Genomic DNA, 17,487 nt, shown 5'->3' with positions numbered 1-17,487 from the left:
AAAGATTATGACTATAAACCACATCAATTATTTCTGTACCTCTTCCCTTGATCTAAACGTAAAACACCGTGCTCCATAAATGTCTGTTGATTTAATGTTTTAGTAGGAGTTTTCATAATTAGGTGGCAGTTATATCATTTTAACTACATTTTATTTTTTTTTAAATTTTTTTTTTCAACGTTTTTTATTTATTTTTGGGACAGAGAGAGACATAGCATGAACGGGGGAGGGGCAGAGAGAGAGGGAGACACAGAATCGGAAACAGGCTCCAGGCTCTGAGCCATCAGCCCAGAGCCTGACGCGGGGCTCGAACTCACGGACCGCGAGATCGTGACCTGGCTGAAGTCGGACGCTTAACCGACTGCGCCACCCAGGCGCCCCTCATTTTAACTACATTTTAGATTACTAGGATTAAATTAAATCACAAAGTATTCTACAATACACAGTTTGTAATCATGACCAATTCTTTGTAGGAAATCCATAAAGATTGTAATTGAGAAATGAAAAAAGTATTAACTTCAATATCATTTAAACATTAAAACAAAGGATACCTCCCTAGATAATTACTGAGTCATGCCCTATCATTAAGTTTTCTTGCCAGAGTCAACAGTAATCAGAATACAGAGAACAAACTGAGGGTTGACGGGAGGGGCAGGGAAGAGGGGAAAATGGGTGATGGGCATTGAGGAGGCCACTTGTTGGGATGAGCAATGGGTGTTGTATGTAAGTGATGAATCATGGGAACCTACCCCCCAAACCAAGAGCACACTGTATGCACTGTATGTTAGCCAACTTGACAATAAATTATATTAAATAATTTTTTTAAAAAGTAATCAGAATATAAAAATAAATAATTTTAAAATGTAATCAGAATATAAACAGTTTTTCCACTTTCAAAATAACACAAGCATAATTATTTAATAAGGTCTTCTAAATGATTATTCCAACATCAGTCCATCCAGATACATTCATAGCAAGTGCTAACCTCTTTTTCCCCGAGTACCATTCAATGAAGAACCAATGTAAAACAAGAGGAAGCATAGCCATAAATCCAAGATAAAGCCAATCATAAAGTTCTGGAGACTCTGTGCAAGGCTGACAATATTTCTGTGCATTTGTTCTCTGTCCTCTTGGACACACCTACAAAATATAAAAACAATATTTTATGTACATATATTATTTTAGAACACTGATATCCCAAAGTCATTCTATAAAGACATCCCATTTCAGTTTAAACATGTTTACATGTACATCTTTTAGAAATAAGAAAGTTCATAAGTAAAATTAAATCTATATTGTATTTGGTTTTAGCTGTATAACACTCTTAAAAAATTCCTTTTATTAAGTTACTAAAACTTTAAATGATTAGTTAATAACACTGTATAAAAATAATTGCCAAGAAAAGTTCTGGAGTTTTAATGTTAACTGTATTATATCGTTAATAACTAAGTCACTGTACTATATCATTAATAACAAGTAAAAGTTACTATAAAATTAAAAGATACTAAAAAAAATACTAACTGCAACTGTCAAAAATGACAATATGTTGACAATATGACAACACAAATAAGAATTTTATTAATGCCTCATATTTTTATAAATTTATGAGTATACTGAAGAAAAAAAGATTCTATGTATGCAAATATTTCAAAAGCAAAAAGATTTTAGCAATGAAATAACACATTAAATGTTAAGACTTACCCCACATTCTCCATATATTTCAGTTGAGCCATTTTTAAATAATAGGGTCTTCCCACAGTAAAGTCCAAGGCATGCTGGTTGAATATCGACAGCTTTTTAAAAACAAATGCCAGTATAGTAACATCTTTTATGATTATAAAAAAAAGAGTAATAACAGCTGAAGCACGTAGCAGAAATACCTCAACACAGTTGAATTAAAAAATGATACGTATTAGACAAAAGTCTTGATACACTTATTTTTAAACTTAACTTTCTCCTTTTACACTGTAACAATGCAGAAAGTAACACTGAAACTTTGATGTTAAGGCTATTCCTTATGATTAAGACCCCTCAGCCAGCCGAGTGGGATCTATCCCCAGAATTCAAAGCTTAACCCAAGGCGGGGGCAGGGCGGGGGGGTGGGGGGGGGGTGGTACCAGGGTGGCTCAGTCAGTTAAGTGTCAGACTCCAGCTCAGGTCATGATCTTGCGGTTCGTGAGCTCAAGCCCCACGTCTGGCTCTGGGTTGACAGCTTGGAGCCTGGAGTGTGCTTCACATTCTGTGTCTCCCTCTGTCTGCCCCTCCCCTGCTGTCTCTTTCTCAAAAATAAAGTAAAAAATAAACATTAAAAAATTTTTTTAAAAAAGCTTAACCCAGTATGTCCCAATGGCTCCAAGAGCTACTCCCCCTTGATGAGATGGTCTAGACTTTTGCATTTCCATTTTTTAATTAGGAAACTAATAGACGATCACCACCCCACATTTGGCCCAAACATAACAGTAAGTGTGCACATATGCACACACACGTCACCTTTCGTTCACACAAAATATCACCTTCATTCATAATAGAACACATTTTAATACCAGAAAAGCAGAAAATACATAACTTTGAAATAAAGGGCAGGCCTTTAAAATAAATAAATTTACCTTTAGGAAAAACCTTACAACATTGTCCTAACTTTTGTCATTTTTTTTGAGGACAGGTGAAAATCTCATCAAGGTTGTCACTGGGCCTCTCCACAATATTTGGGAACAACTCCCTTAGAATCTCTGATCTCAAGGCTTAGGGAAAATAAAAGCAGGTCTTCTTTATAAAAACAAAACAAAACAAAACAACACAACAAAAACTCTGGGTCTACAGATTGTCTGTGACCTCATCAACAGGAAGAAGTTATTAAAGGAGTTTTTTTCATCAGAGACATCTGATTTCCTTTGTTCATTGACTTATTCATTCAATAAACATGCATTAAGTATCAGATTCCCTGGCTAGGGACTTCTAAAGATCCACAGAGCAACATAACAAGAGTCCCTGCCCTCAAAGAACCTAGAGCCTTGAGTAGAGTAAATCCAGAAGCGAAATCAGTCAGTCAGAAAAAGACAAATACCATATGATTTCACTCATATGTGGACATTAAGAAACACAACCAATGAACATAGGGAAGCAAAAATAAGATAAAACTGGAGAGGGAGACAAGCCATAAGAGACTCAATTATAGAGAACAGAGAGCTTCTGGAGGGGAGGTGGGTGATGGGCATTAAGGAGGGCACTTGTTATGATGAGTACCAGGTGTTATATGTAAGTGATAAATGACTGAATTCTACTCCTGAAACCAATACTGCACTATATATTAAGGAATAAATCCTAAACACCTGTGGTCAAGTATGAATCAACTTGGAAAATAAGTATTTTATGACCATTGTAGGGGCCAAGGGCCGGTTCCCAAAATGTGCTACTTTGGCATACCAATTATTTTAAACAAATGTTACTTAAGAAACAACGGGGGCAAGGACACTCCGACCCTCTCTCCTGAAAGCAAGGAACAAACCTCCCATACGAAAAATATCCTCCTTATACTAAGCAAAAAGACATCCTTTATTATCAGTGATAATAAAGCTGCAGAAGTAAACCTTGTTATTTTACTAACCTACTACCTTGGCCCCAAATTCTGTTTTCCTTTACCCGTAAGTTCCTTCCAAGTTTATTGTCTCTTTGTCTAAAACGTATAAGAACTCCCTGCCTTGGTCATTTCTTAGGTTTCAATTTCATAATTGTTTCTCCATACACTTGTTATAAAACTCTGAGGTTGTTTTTTTTCCTGTTAATCTGTCTCATGTGAGTTTAATCATTAGCCCAGCTGGAAAACCCTAAGGGTAGAGAAGAATTTTTCCTTCCTTTCACTATTCTTGAATAACCATTTCCCAAATTCTTCATGAATTCACACTCTAGAGACTGCTTGGTCCACTATGTCCTTTCCCCTTTCAAATTCAAGTAGATTTGACTTTTTTCTCCTTGTGCTGAGAAACAACAGCAATAGCACAGACTAAAAGTCTGCCAACTTTAATGTTGTCACTTTTATCACACTTACTTTTTTTAATCCATGGTCTTCTTTACCTTATTTGGCACTTTTTAACCAATTGTAATCACTATGTCCTAAATTACTAACAGACAAAAATGAATTGTTTCAGATTTTTTGAGAAGACAGAATTAAAGAATGGAGGCTTCTTCCACGTGGATTTTGCACCTAGATGTTTTATAAATACATATGTATGTATTTCAAATCCAAGGCCTGAAAACCACTATGATTGACTGTAACCAACAACAGCTCATCACCCATCAAACAAAACCGCGGCTCCCCGTGTCCGTTCAATTTCCCCTCCCATCTCCTTTCCTGGAGGACGGCTAAAATTTTAAGACTTTTTTTTTTTTTTTTTTTTTTTGCAACTGTCTTGCCGCTTTGTGAAGGGCCCTGTAAACTTAACGTCTGACGCTGAAGCGGGCGACAACAGTTAGGCAGCAATTAGCTTCAGCTTCCTTTAATGTTCTCTGGGCACTAACGCCCGCGCTTTAAATTCTTAAGTCAGCCATGAACGCTACACAAAGGAACTAAAACAAGGGCAGCGAAGTGACCTCCCGAACAACAAAGACCTGGCCTTTGCCCTGGCACACGGCCGGCATCCCCCAAGAGGCACGTCTCCTCTGCAGCCCGAGAGGGGCCGAGACCGTCCCGACCCCTGGAGGAGTCCCGGGCCCGCTCGAGGGCGGTGCGAGCAAGGGGCAAGGATGCGCCGCTACCCGGAGGCCACCCGCAGGAGCAGAGCCCAGAGGCGCCAGCGAGGGGAAGAAGCAGGGACTAAGGCAAACGCTTTACGGGACTTCGATGACCACTCACCCATTGGCCGCTTGCAGGTTTCCTTGAAGAAGCTCCGAAATCAGCCACCCCGCTCGCGGCGCCCGGACATCCGGGCCACAGCAGCCAAAGCGGCCCCACCTCCTGGTAACCCGGGCGACCAACCCGAAGCCCCGCCCCGCCCCATCACGCCGAAGCCCCGCCCCGCCCCATCACGCCGAAGCTCCGCCCCGCCCCACCACGCCGAAGCCCCGCCCCGCCCCACCACGCCGAAGCCCCGCCCCGCCCCACCACGCCGAAGCCCCGCCCCCTCGCGCTTCCTAGTCTCCTCTCTGAGGCCCCGCCCCCGAGGCGGCTGTACGTCCACCCTCTCTCGCGCGCGGAGTGCGCGGGTGGGCTCGAGGCTGGAAGCGCGTCCGGCGGTGACGTGGTGGAGCTCCTGGACGCTAGCGATGGAGAGCGCGCTGGCGGTGCCGCGGCTGCCGCCGCACGACCCGGGGACACCGGCGCTGTCGGTGGTGGACATGCACACGGGCGGCGAGCCCTTGCGCATCGTGCTGGCGGGGTGTCCGGAAGTGGTCGGCCCCACACTACTGGCCAAGCGGCGCTACATGCGCCAGCACCTTGACCACCTGCGACGACGGCTCATGTTCGAGCCACGCGGGCACCGGGACATGTACGGGGCTGTGTTGGTGCCTAGCGAGTTGCCGGATGCGCACCTGGGCGTCCTGTTCCTGCATAACGAGGGCTACAGCTCCATGTGCGGCCACGCAGTGCTGGCGCTGGGCCGCTTCGCCGTCGACTTCGGGCTGGTCCCCGCGCCCCCGGCCGCTGCCCGCGAGGCCCGCGTCAACATCCACTGCCCGTGCGGGCTGGTGGCCGCCTTCGTGGAATGCGAGGGCGGCCGCAGTCGCGGCCCTGTGCGCTTCCACAGCGTCCCGGCCTTCGCGCTGGCCACAGGTAAACGGCGACACCCTCCCAGCTCCGGGACGCAACTAACACCACTAACCACCTCTCTGGCCTGGAACCCACGCATAGCAATTAACACACTCTCATGCCTTTGCAGTTAATAAAAAGGTAATTCCAAATCAAATGCGCGTCAGCCTTGCGGATTTGTGCGGTGTGTGCAATTCGATTATCCCGCAGATTTATTCATCTTGGTCTTGGGAGAGCCTTGAGTACAGAATTCCGTATCTCCCTTACTCAGCGCCTCACTCCTCACTGTCAGGCATTCCTAGAGACTTCACAGTTGGGTAAGTCTCATAGGGTTAGAAAGAGCAAAGAACAGCCAATGTACCAGGGTTCATTGGCTCGTTAAGAATACACATATGAGACACATTATTACTCCCTGACAAGTTACTAAACCCTGTCTCCTTTTCCTCACCTGTACAAAGTGCCTTCCCCACTTCTTTGGAAAAGAAGTAACAACGAATGAATTAGGCAATTTACAAATCGGGAAGTTACAGACGTTGCTGCTCTTACTCTTTAAGAACAGGAACAGATGTTGCCTGGGGCCAAATCCTGACAACCCCTTAAAGCTATCTATGCAACCTTAATCAAATTACTAACCTCTCTGTGCCCATATTTTTTCATTTGTTATCTCATTGAGTTTTGGGTGAAGATTAAGAGTATGCAAGGTACTTAGCATTTAACAAAACATTTCTAGAGACAGAAGGCTGCAGAATATATAGGTTTGCTAGAGTTCTACAAGTGCTGAGCCTCTAAAAGGTTTTGGTGGGTTCCTTAGCACAGAGCCTAGTCATGTAAAACAGAGTGTGTGTAACTATAACCCTTACAAAGAGGGAGATCTCTCCAAAATAGGCATGACTGGAAGTGAGCTGAGAGCTAATTTAGTCCATTCAGGAATAGGGTTATCGCTTCCTTTCCTTAAGTCTTCAGTGCATGCAAATCATTCTGTTAGATCTTAATCTTTCTTGAGGATTTGGATTCTAGATTAGCCTGATTATGGATGATACAGTAATAGCCCAGGCATGAGCAGGCATTTGCCAGTCTGAGCAGCCGCAGGCAGTTGAAACACACAGGTTGATGAAGAATTCCCCTGGGGGAAATTTATGCCATTTTGCCCTCTACAAGAGAATGGCATCACGTCCTAATTGGGAGGGCACTTGAGACAGACAGGTGGATGTTTAAGATTGTATCTCAAAAATCTCAGCAGTTTAAGTAGCTTGGCTATCCAGTTTCTCCCCAGGCAACCCCAGCACCAGATTAGAAGCACTCTAGAATTGTGGGAAATGACAGCTGGCAGCAAGTTTACCATCATTCGGGGCTGGTTAGGGCAGGACAGCCAATCCATAAGCACAATAGCTCCCAAGAGCATCACTGTGTGACTATACAATAATCAGTGGGCACTAATGGTCACTTTGAGTCATTAAAAAAATATGCTAAATTCTCTACTTTGAAAAATACAAAAAGGGTAGACAGGGTTCAAGATCACTGCTCAGCCCCTCCCCATCTTGATGACCTTGTGAAAGGGATTCAATGCCTCAAAGTCATGATCTGCAAAATGAAGATGACCACAGTACCCACCTTAGAGGACCATTGAGTTCTTTTTCACTCCCTTCAGCTAAAATGAAAACTGGTTTTTTAAGTGCTAGAACAGTAAGGTAGTCAATTAATATTTGTAGAATAAGTAAATAAATGAAACTGAGAGAACATGGTGATTAGCAAATGTAAACATCCCCCTAATAGCCCTCTTCCCACTAGAAATTAACCTTTTGACCTTACTATCAACATTTATTATGTTCCTAATTTGTGCCAGGCACTCCCCACACATTATTACATGGAATTCACAAAACAATCCTTTCAGGGTGGAATAGCAGTTCCATTTTACACACGAGGACACCAAAGCCACGCTTAGCTTTCCAGCCGTCCTTCATTTCCATCTACTTCCTCATTCTCTTTTCATTAAGTTTGACTTTTGTGTTGCACCAGCATCAAGATAAAAACAAAAAATTTTTCATTCGTGTTTGCTTTTAAGTTCCACAGGCATGTTTGATTATCAACTTGCTCTGTTTTGACACATTATGTGTTAAAAGGGGCTCTGTGGGCAGCCTGGAACTGAAGGCATACCAATATCTTTGTATGACTCAGTGTGCAAACTAAGGAATATAATAAACATTGTATTTTTCACAATGTCTGATTTTGAGGCCCTACTCTGCCTTGTTGGATTTGCCTAGCCTCATCCCTCCACATGGTGTCCCCTTTCCTGCTATACGTGTAGCAAAGTTTTCTTAGAAGAGCCAAGGCCTTGGAGAGGAGGGCCTTTTGGTCATCAGCCTGCACAACTAACCAGCGAAGCATAATCTATCCCTGTCCATGTGGCTCCTGCCCCTGCTTCCCCTCCTTTTTGCTATCTCTATCACACCCTGTAGCCTCCCTGTATGCTGTGGGGAAGTCAACATAGGTCCTCTGCACTGAGGACCTGCTGCCTCTTTTCTCACTCCAGAGGAAACCGGGAGAAATATTTCCCCTTCAGAACACTGCTTTGCCAACAAACCTCTCTCCCCTGAGATCTTAGGTTTCCATAAAACCTGCTTTCTCCCCACACATACGCCTCCCCCAAAGGCAGTGATCACCAAGCCAGAATGAACTGGGGAGGAGGAAGAGAGGAAAATGCAAGAAGGGGTAAAACAGTTTTAGTATCTCCAAATATCATCCAGCTCCATTCCTTTGGAAATACCAATTTAGGATTTCAAACAACTGACCTTCGGGTGAAACTTTGGGTATGCCAGGGGCTTAGAATACTCAAAAACTCTGACACAAAAAGATACTGTAAACATCAGCAGTGATTCTAAAATGGATTTATTCTGACTATTTGCAGGATGCTTTCATGAGATAAAAATACATAGATTTTCATCATGAGATGAAAATACATAGAATAAGCATATATAACTTAAATCGAAAAATCTCTTTTTTTCATTTTGTTTTGACATTAGAGTTGAAGAAAGCCAGTTTGTGAATAGGATCCAAAATCCTATTTTAAACAATTTCTCATAGTATGAAAAGGGACTTACATTTTCCTTCATAGTTTTCACATGTTGATGTCCCAGAATTTCTGCTCTCTCTGCCTCTTTAAGGTTTCCTAGCAAAGATCCTCAGAGCAGTTATAAAGTAAGTGTACATGATTTAAGAAAAACATGGCACTAGATGTTCTAAAACTTACGCAAGCATTATCAAGTTAAAAATAGATGCACTTAATGATGCATAGGGGCACTTGTACCCCAATGTTTATAGCAGCACTTTCAACAACAGCCAAATTATGGAAAGAGCCTAAATGTCCATCAACTGACGAATGGATAAAGAAGATGTGATTTATATATATAATAAAATACTACTTGGCAATGAAAAATAATGAAATCTGGCCATTTGTAGCAACATGGATGGAACTGGAGAGTATTATGCTAAGTGAAATAAGTCAGGCAGAGAAAGATAGATACCATATGTTTTCACTCATATGTGGATCCTGAGAAACTTAACAGAAGACCAGGGGGAGAGGAGGGGCGGGGGGGAATGTTACAGAGAGGGAAGGAGGCAAACCATAAGAAGACTCTTAAAAACTGATGGGGGGCGGTGGAGAGGGGAAAGTGCATGATGGGCATTGAGGAGGGCACCTGTTGGGATGAGCACTGGGTGTTGTTTGGAAACCAATTTAACAATAAATTCTGTATAAAAATAATAAATAAATAAATTAATTAATTAATTAATAAAAGACATAGAAAAAATAGATGCACTTAGCTAAAGGTCTAATATTTATCTGCTGCTTATTTTGAAAATAAATTTTTGTTTCATTCCTTTTTATGATAGGAAAAAGCACCCCTCCACCAAAACACACATATTAAAAATGCTGTGAACTGTTCCTGCCAAAATACTAAAAAACAAACTTCTTTTCAAACACATTTTTTTTAGATCTCTTAGTGGATGTTCCTGGTCGTGGAAAGATGGTGGTAGACATTGCATATGGTGGGGCGTTTTATGCATTTGTTAGTGCTGAAAAGGTAGGACTTGATGTTTGTTCTGCAAAGACAAGGGACCTTGTGGATGCAGCAAGTGCAGTGACGGAAGCAGTCAAAGCTCAGGTCAGTACAAACACTGCTTGCATAACAAATGCCTTCCTCTGTGGCACGGAGGGAGTATAAATTACGTCCCTATACAGAAAATTAAATATTTATATATTTAGGTTATTAGAAGTACTAAGAATAAGGTACTGGTTACAATCTTAGGCTCTCTAGCAAGACTATCTAGGAGTCCTAGTTTTGCCACTTGTGACTTTTGTAACCTCGAAAGAATAACATAACCTTCCTGTCATAAAAGGGGAATTATGAAATACCTGCTTCGTCGGGTGTTATAAGAATGAAGTAAGTTCGATACATGTAAAGGACTTAGAATAGTACCTACCTATAATATATGTTCAATAAATAACTTTATATACATACTAGTAAATTTGTGATTATTTACACATATAGTATCAAATAGTATTTGATACTATTTACACATAATGTATCAAATAGTATTTCACTAACTTGAAATGCATATGCTTTGCTATATGTGGTCATTCTGCAAAACTTGAAAATAATGTCAGTTATAGCTTACAAAATAGATTTCATTAAATCTGATCATTCTTTTATTTCACAGAGAACAGTAATTCCTAATTAGTGAATTTCTCCCATATTGCTAAGAAGTTACCTAAATAACTATTCAAGTCAGTCTAGTTTTGGCTTGGGAAAACTATTCTGATAAAATCAGCTTAGATGATAAATAAGTCTAGGATATTCTTTCATTTCTAGCATAAGCCTGCCATTTTACATTTAAAATTGGGACCTGTAAAAAAAATAAAATAAAATAAAATTGGGACCTGTAAAACTCATATACAGTATTTGAATGTTTTAGCATATGAGAATTACTATTCTAAGGAAAAAAATAATTTGTGAAAAAGTGTCTAATATACTAATAATATTATGGGCCTATTTAACATACCTGAGACTTTAATAACATAATTTATAACTTAAACAAGATGAAAATATATACTGTATTCCTGTTCTAAATTGTCATTTTTCCATGGCTGTCAATACTAGTATCTAGAATTATTTTCTCATAGCACCTTCTGAAGCTCTGAATTTATATCAATTTTCTTTTCACTAAGCAGATAGCTAATAGTTTGAGCTACAATTTGGCATAAAATAACTTCATCTTATTTTTTAATGAAATTAAGAGGAAAAGGCATCGTTTCCTCTTTTTTTTTTCTTTTTTTTTTTTTTTTTTTTTGAGAGCTTGCACAGGAGAGGGGACGAGGTGGGGAGGTCGAGGGAGAGAGAGAATCCTAAGCAAGTTCCAGGCCCAGCGCAGAACTGGATGCGGGGCTCGATCTCACAACTATGAGATCATGACCTGAGACAAAATCATGAGTCAGGCACTTAACTGACTGAGCTACCCAGGCACCACCTATTTTTCTTAATAAAAGGAGTAATTTTGAACTTCTCATTAAAGCTTTAACTTCTCACCAAGGTGGCAAGGGGTGGCCTTTGAGGGACGAGGGATTCTAAGAAAAATAGGAGAGAATCACATATGAGATGACCAACCATAGCATCATCTGTTAGTGTTAAATCAGGCATCGGAGCTACTTTCTGAATTGTTGACCATTCACGCTGCTAATGCAGATTTAGGGAAAGGCCATTTTGGTGGGGGCTAAAGTTAACACAAATTCATCTTCATTTATTTTTTTTAAGTTTTTATTTAAATTCCTGTTAGTTAAAGCACAGTATAATATTCACTGTATTATAAAGGTGTATAAAGGTGTATTCATTCTTTTAACAAACATTTACCAAGAACTTACTGAGTCGGACTATGCTATGCTAGATGCTAGAGATTCGAAGAAAGAACAAACCCACTTTTAAGGAGCGGGGGTCTAGTGGGGGGAGCATACCTGTGAATAGTGTGATGTAATGGTGCTACAGGTTTGAAATCTAATAGGCATTAGAGAAACCAAGGAAAAGTTCAACTAGACCTCCTAAGAACAGAAAGCATTGCATGTTCGGGCCTGACCATCCTTTACCACTCAGGCGCCTGCTTCTCTGTGTATCTGCTGCTTCTTATATTACCAACTGACTTCATCCTTTACAGTAGATCTTTTTTCTCATCCAACCATTTCTCTTACCTAATAGCTTCTGCATTGTTACAACGTTTGCTTGCTCGTGACCTCTCTTCCAGGTCCTTGTCTCTGCCCATGGTAATAACTTCAGCTCTAGCTGTTTATTGTCTGATATTTCTACATTATCCCCTTCAAACTCCTGAGAGTGAGCATATGACTGACTGCCTTAGCTCCTCCTGTTTGAGCAAACACGGCCAGTCTACGGATTAACCATCCTGGGGTCAGTATTTCAAAGAGAGTAGCATTTGGAGTGTGTGTGTATAAATAGAACTGTTCCTTTAGTAGAGGCTATCTGCAGCACAAATTCCTTAGAAAGGACTCAAAGAATGATAAGAACCGTAACTTCCAATAAAACTATTTGTATTCATCTAGACAAAGATATCATTTACTGCCCTGACCCAAAAAGTATTTTAAAAATGACAGATTGAAAAGTTATGCCTAAGAGTGCCCCATCTACATTACTTATTAAGATAAATTTGAATCAAAATATTTATTTTACATGTAATTTTACATGACAATTTTACATGAGAATTTTTTGTTGTTGTTATTTTCAGTTTAAAATTAATCATCCTGAGAGTGAAGACCTTTCCTTTCTGTATGGAACTATATTAACAGATGGAAAAGACACTTACAGTGAGGAACCAACCACCAACATCTGTGTGTTTGCAGATGAACAGGTATTAAAACTGTAATGTTTGGCACAAAAGCCAGATTGTGTGGAACTGGAACACTGTGAATGCTCTTATCTTCATTTACTCTGAAACAGGTTGACAGAAGTCCTACTGGATCAGGAGTGACAGCTCGAATTGCCTTACAGTATCACAAAGGGCTTCTAGAACTGAACCAGACCAGAGCCTTTAAAAGTAGTGCAACTGGCTCAGTATTCACAGGGAAGGCTGTCAGGGTAAGTGACACCCTTGGCTTCTTAATTCTAAGTGTGTGACCTTTGAAACTGAAGAGGCCTGAGTTCCCTGTTAGGGAAGTTTGTTCACTCAGCTCTCAGAAAAAAATTTTAGGGGCACCTGGGTGGCTCAGTCGGTTAAGTGTCCACCTTCGGCTCAGGTCATGGTCTCGCAGTTCATGACTTCAGGCACCATATTGGGGTCTCTGCTGTCAGCGTGGAGAACCTGTTTAGATCCTCTGTCTCCCTCTCTCTGCCCCTCCCCTGCTCGTGCTCTGTCTCAAAAATAAACACACATTAAAAAAATTTTTTTTTTTTTAAATCAGGCCTATAAAAACTTCTGTTCAGCTAGGATATTGGTTCTCAAAGTGTGGTTTGGAATCCCTAGGGGCCCCCAAGTTCCTTCCTAAGGGTCCACAAGGTCAAAACTTAGCATGCATTAATACAAAGACATTATTTGCTTTTCACTTTCATTGCCCCACGGGTGTATAGTGGAGCTCTCCAGAGGCCATATGATGGGTGACATCCCAGCTGACTGAATGCAAAAGCAGACATGCACATTGTCTTCAAGTCTATAGCTAATTTCACTATATGTTAATTTCCACGCTAAGCAGTTTATACGTACCATCTCATTTAATCCTCATGAGAATCTTGGCAAGTCAGTACTGTTATTATCCTTTTTAAACAGATGATAAAACAGAGGATTCGAGAGGTTAGGTAATTTGCCAGAGGTCAAACAGTTAACGGATATCAGAGCCAGACTCTGTGGACCTCTCTGTGTAGACCGTGCACTGTTAAGCACTACTGTATTGCTATTGGACAAAGCAAATTTTTAATGAGGCTTTTATTATAGCAGCTTTATAAAAAGATAATGAAACTACTGTGTCCTAATCTAATGATTGACATCTTATCATAAGAGTTAGTTATTCTCATGTTTAAAAATTAAGAAATAATAAAGATACTCGGTAGTTAACATTTGGAGTTCTTTCTTTATAGTTAGTAATCATACTTGGCAGGATATCTTCACTCACACCACATGCCTTCCCTCTCTGTCTGGGCTCTTCCAAGCTCTTAGGATGGTGCCTTCTCAGTCTCTTACCCTGCCTCAGCTTCCTCTGCTCCCCACCATGTCATCCTTAGTTTCCTTTTCATCTCATCTGCATTTTGATGCCACTGGGTAATTTTACCCACTTTGGAGGCCTCAACTCCCAACCACCCCACTGATGACCATTCCTGAACCTTCATCCCTCCCATGCCCACCATGTGCCTGCCTCTCTCCTGAGTCTAACACTCATATTCCCAACTGTCCACCAAACTCATATGGAAATGACAGTCCCAGAGATATGTCATCTTGTCAAAAAGTTCTTGCTTCCTTCCTAAATGTGCTCTTCCTGTCTCATTCCGTCTTGGTTAATGGGAGTATCTGCTTCACTTCCAAGTAGGAACTACACTCATGTTTAACTCATGCATACTCCTCACCTCCCATTTGTGAGTCCTCATGCCCGCCAGTTACACCTGCAAAGTATCTGTTATGTTCTTCTCCAGCCTCCCTAAAAACTACCCTAGTGACTCTAGAGTCCATCAATGAATGAAGGTTACTCTGAAGAGGTTTCTAGGTTTCTAATTGCTTTCCTCTCTGATTTGTTTCCATTTTACAGGTTAATTTCTCTAAAACACAAATCTGATCATGTCTCTCTCCTTAAAAACCTTCTATGACCTACAAGATGAACCTTAGGTTTTCTTTAAAATGATAAAAGTCAAGAATGTGACTTTTAGGCCAGACACAACATAAGTGCAGTATTTTGATATTATACTCCTTTCATCTTTTCTCAGGAAGCAAAATGTGGGGATTTTAAAGCTGTTATAGTGGAAGTATCTGGGCAAGCCCATTATACAGGTACAGCAAGTTTTATAGTGGAAAATGATGACCCACTGAGGGATGGATTCCTTCTCAAGTGACTTCTGTGACCTTTCAGCACTCTTTCTGAATTATATGGAAAATGATATCCACATTGTACATGTAAGCCAAGTCCCATTCATTCTAAAATAGTATTTCTGTGACTAAATGTAATCATTATACCTCATGTTTGCACATGTCATTGGTATCAATGTCACCTTTGTCAGCTTACAAAATCCTGAAAATTCAGAATGTTTTTCTAGTCATTAACCTACCAGGTAAAATTAATACCTTAGTCCTTATTAGTCTTAAAATGTTATTCTCTGCTAGTTACTACAGTTTGTTTTAGATGCTCGTTGAATAATAATAGCTTGAATTGTAGCCCTCATAACAATGCCTCTTACAAGTTCATTGTTTTAGTCTTCCAGTTTTTGAGTAAAATAACATCCTCTCTCCGAGCAGGATGTAAGGGAGGTGGATTATTATTAGGTACTCAACACTTAGCACACATAGCCTGGGGAGGATTGGGATGGGTCAGCTTCTTCGGGCAGATGTTATAGTTGCTGCCAGGATGTTCTCTGTGCTGCAAAGGCCTGCTCCTACCGCGAGGTGGCTGAAGTGCCATAAGCTGATGTGAGAAGACCAATAATCAGACTTGTGCTGTATCGTTAAGGTTCTTATAAAAGGGGTTGTTTACTGCATTATAAACACAGTGGAAATCAATGAATCATTTCATACTCTACCAATTAAATGCCAGGTAGATTTAAAACCTGAAAGAAATGTTAACTATTAATTCTTGCTAGTTACTTGTCTGTGAGCCTGTTAAAAATAAAATTTGATCATTTTCAGTCACTATAAAATGAAGTATGAAAGACTTATTCAATATGTGATGCTCTCAACATTCAGTAGAGTCCTGTGAGATAAGCAATAGTATATATATATTTTTTTCTGAGCATACAGAAACTGAAGTGATTACTTTTAAGTGGTTTTGTCATTGGGTTAAGTCTGTGATTGAATTACCTGACCAAAATGAAGGCTTCATAGCTTTATAACTTTATAGTTAATTTTCTTAACTTCCCTATTATACAAAAACTAATGTTTTCTACTCATCTCCTATAAAATTCTGTGGTAAAAGAATCACCTTCAAAACATGACACCATCACTAGCTTACTATGACCAAGAAACTTTCTACACATTAGAGAGATTAGCTGTACTTTCTTTTTAAAATGAAAATAGAACTACTATTCTCTCTCCAAATTTCACAAGTCACATTAACTTGAAAAAGATATATACATTGTTTAAAAGTTATACTTTACAGCATTTTGTAATGTGCCACACCCGTATCCTCTAATGAAGTCCAGCATGAAATGCATATTGTCCTATAGCTACCAAGAGTGGGGAGTATTTTATCAATGACATTGTTTAAATTGTCAGCACTTGGTGATGACAAAAAGCAGACTGACTTTAGTGGATTTTATTATTGTTTTAAAATTCTCAGGGCACCTGGGTGGCTCAGTTAAGCATCTGACTCATGATTTTGACTCAGATCATGATCTCATGGTCATGAGACTGAGCCCTGCATCGGGCTCCATGCTGGGTGTGAAGCCTAAGATTCTCTCTCCCCCTCTCTCTCTACTCCTCACCCTCGTGCTCTCTCTCTCTTTGTTTAAAATTTTTTAATGTTTATTTTTGAAAAAGAGAGACAGAGCGCAAGGGGGGGAGGGGCAGAGGAGGGAGACACAGAATCCAAAGCAGGCTCCAGGCTCTGAGCTGTCAACACAGAGCCTGATGCACACAAACCGTGAGATCATGACCTGAGCTGAAGTCAGGCACGTAGCCTACCGAACCACCTATGTGCCCCACTCCCTCTCTTTCTAAAAAAAAATAAAAAATAAAATTCTCTACAAAGCATACTCCCTTATCAAGTGCATCACGATGGACCACTCCCTCTGCTCCACCCATGGAATACCACTGTTTCTATCACATTAATATACCTATGGTCCTCAACGATAGTTCAACTTGCGATTTTTCGTTTACGATGGTGGGAAAATGATACACATTCAGAAGAAACCGGACTTTGAATTTGCATCTTTTCCTGGGCTCCATATATGTGGCACCACACTCTCGTGTGACACTGAGTGGCCGAAGTGAGCCACAGCCATAGTGAGTCAGCCGTGCGGTCATGAGGGTCAACAGTGGAACACTGACAAACATTCTGTACCCACACTGCCATTCTGGTTTTCACTTTCAGTACATCATTCAATACACTACATGATATATTCAACACTTGATTATAGAATAAGTTTTGTGATTTGGCACACAGTAGGCTAGTGTAAGTGTTCTGGGCATGTGAAAGTTAGGCTAGGCTAAGCTCTGATGTTCGGTGGGTTAGGTGTATTAAATGCATTTTGACTTATGGTATTGCCACTCATGATGGGTTTATTGGGATGTAACCCTATTGTAAGTAGAAGATCTGTATATGAGGGAAATACAAGCCAGACATGTTAAATAACACCCGTAAGGCCACACTAAAGGCTGGGAATCTAGGACTTCTGACTCCAAGTCGAGTATTTCCCTCCTATACTTCCTCCATTTCTAAGATAATACAGCCAGAATTTGCTCTGGAATAGAGGACGTTAATAAAATGTTATATTTCTTGAACATTCGATTCCAAGCCACAGTCTAAACCTTGAAGTAATATTTATCCCTTCTGCACT

At 40.5% G+C, this 17,487-nt stretch overlaps 2 protein-coding genes across 3 annotated transcripts in view; one reads left to right on the top strand and one right to left on the bottom strand.

Moving 5' to 3' along the window:
* The window catches only part of JKAMP (JNK1/MAPK8 associated membrane protein), a 30,191-nt gene extending 25,215 nt beyond the window's left edge, over positions 1-4,976 (bottom strand). Inside the window, exons 1-3 of one of the 2 annotated variants that reach the window (XM_058739199.1) lie at positions 4,850-4,976; positions 1,702-1,793; positions 986-1,140 (exon numbers count right to left, since the gene is read on the bottom strand). In XM_058739199.1, coding sequence (XP_058595182.1) covers positions 986-1,140; positions 1,702-1,793; positions 4,850-4,853 — 251 coding nt within the window. In that variant the 5' untranslated portion in view covers positions 4,854-4,976. The remainder of the gene's footprint in view (positions 1-985; positions 1,141-1,701; positions 1,794-4,849) is intronic. The other variant, XM_058739200.1, reaches the window with a different exon arrangement.
* A 175-nt stretch (positions 4,977-5,151) lies between these two features.
* Positions 5,152-14,883, top strand: L3HYPDH (trans-L-3-hydroxyproline dehydratase). Its single transcript, XM_058739196.1, has 5 exons — positions 5,152-5,767; positions 9,734-9,903; positions 12,527-12,649; positions 12,739-12,876; positions 14,707-14,883. The coding sequence occupies exons 1-5, from the start codon at positions 5,260-5,262 to the stop codon at positions 14,830-14,832; spliced, it is 1,065 nt and encodes a 354-aa protein (XP_058595179.1). The 5' UTR covers positions 5,152-5,259; the 3' UTR covers positions 14,833-14,883.
* The last annotated feature ends 2,604 nt before the right edge of the window (positions 14,884-17,487 follow it).

This window comes from Neofelis nebulosa, chromosome 7, assembly GCF_028018385.1.
Source record: "Neofelis nebulosa isolate mNeoNeb1 chromosome 7, mNeoNeb1.pri, whole genome shotgun sequence".
Classification (NCBI taxonomy): Eukaryota; Metazoa; Chordata; class Mammalia; order Carnivora; family Felidae; genus Neofelis; species Neofelis nebulosa.
The sequence above is the reverse complement of the archived record's forward strand: the minus strand, read 5'-3'. Positions and strand labels throughout refer to the sequence as shown.

Bases quoted from the DNA above. Each gene is read 5' to 3' on its own strand.
- L3HYPDH (XM_058739196.1), top strand. From the start codon at position 5,260: ATGGAGAGCGCGCTGGCGGTGCCGCGGCTGCCGCCGCACGACCCGGGG. The intron at 5,768-9,733 runs GTAAACGGCGAC...CATTTTTTTTAG, and splicing joins GGCCTTCGCGCTGGCCACAG to ATCTCTTAGTGGATGTTCCT. The intron at 9,904-12,526 runs GTCAGTACAAAC...TGTTATTTTCAG, and splicing joins CGGAAGCAGTCAAAGCTCAG to TTTAAAATTAATCATCCTGA.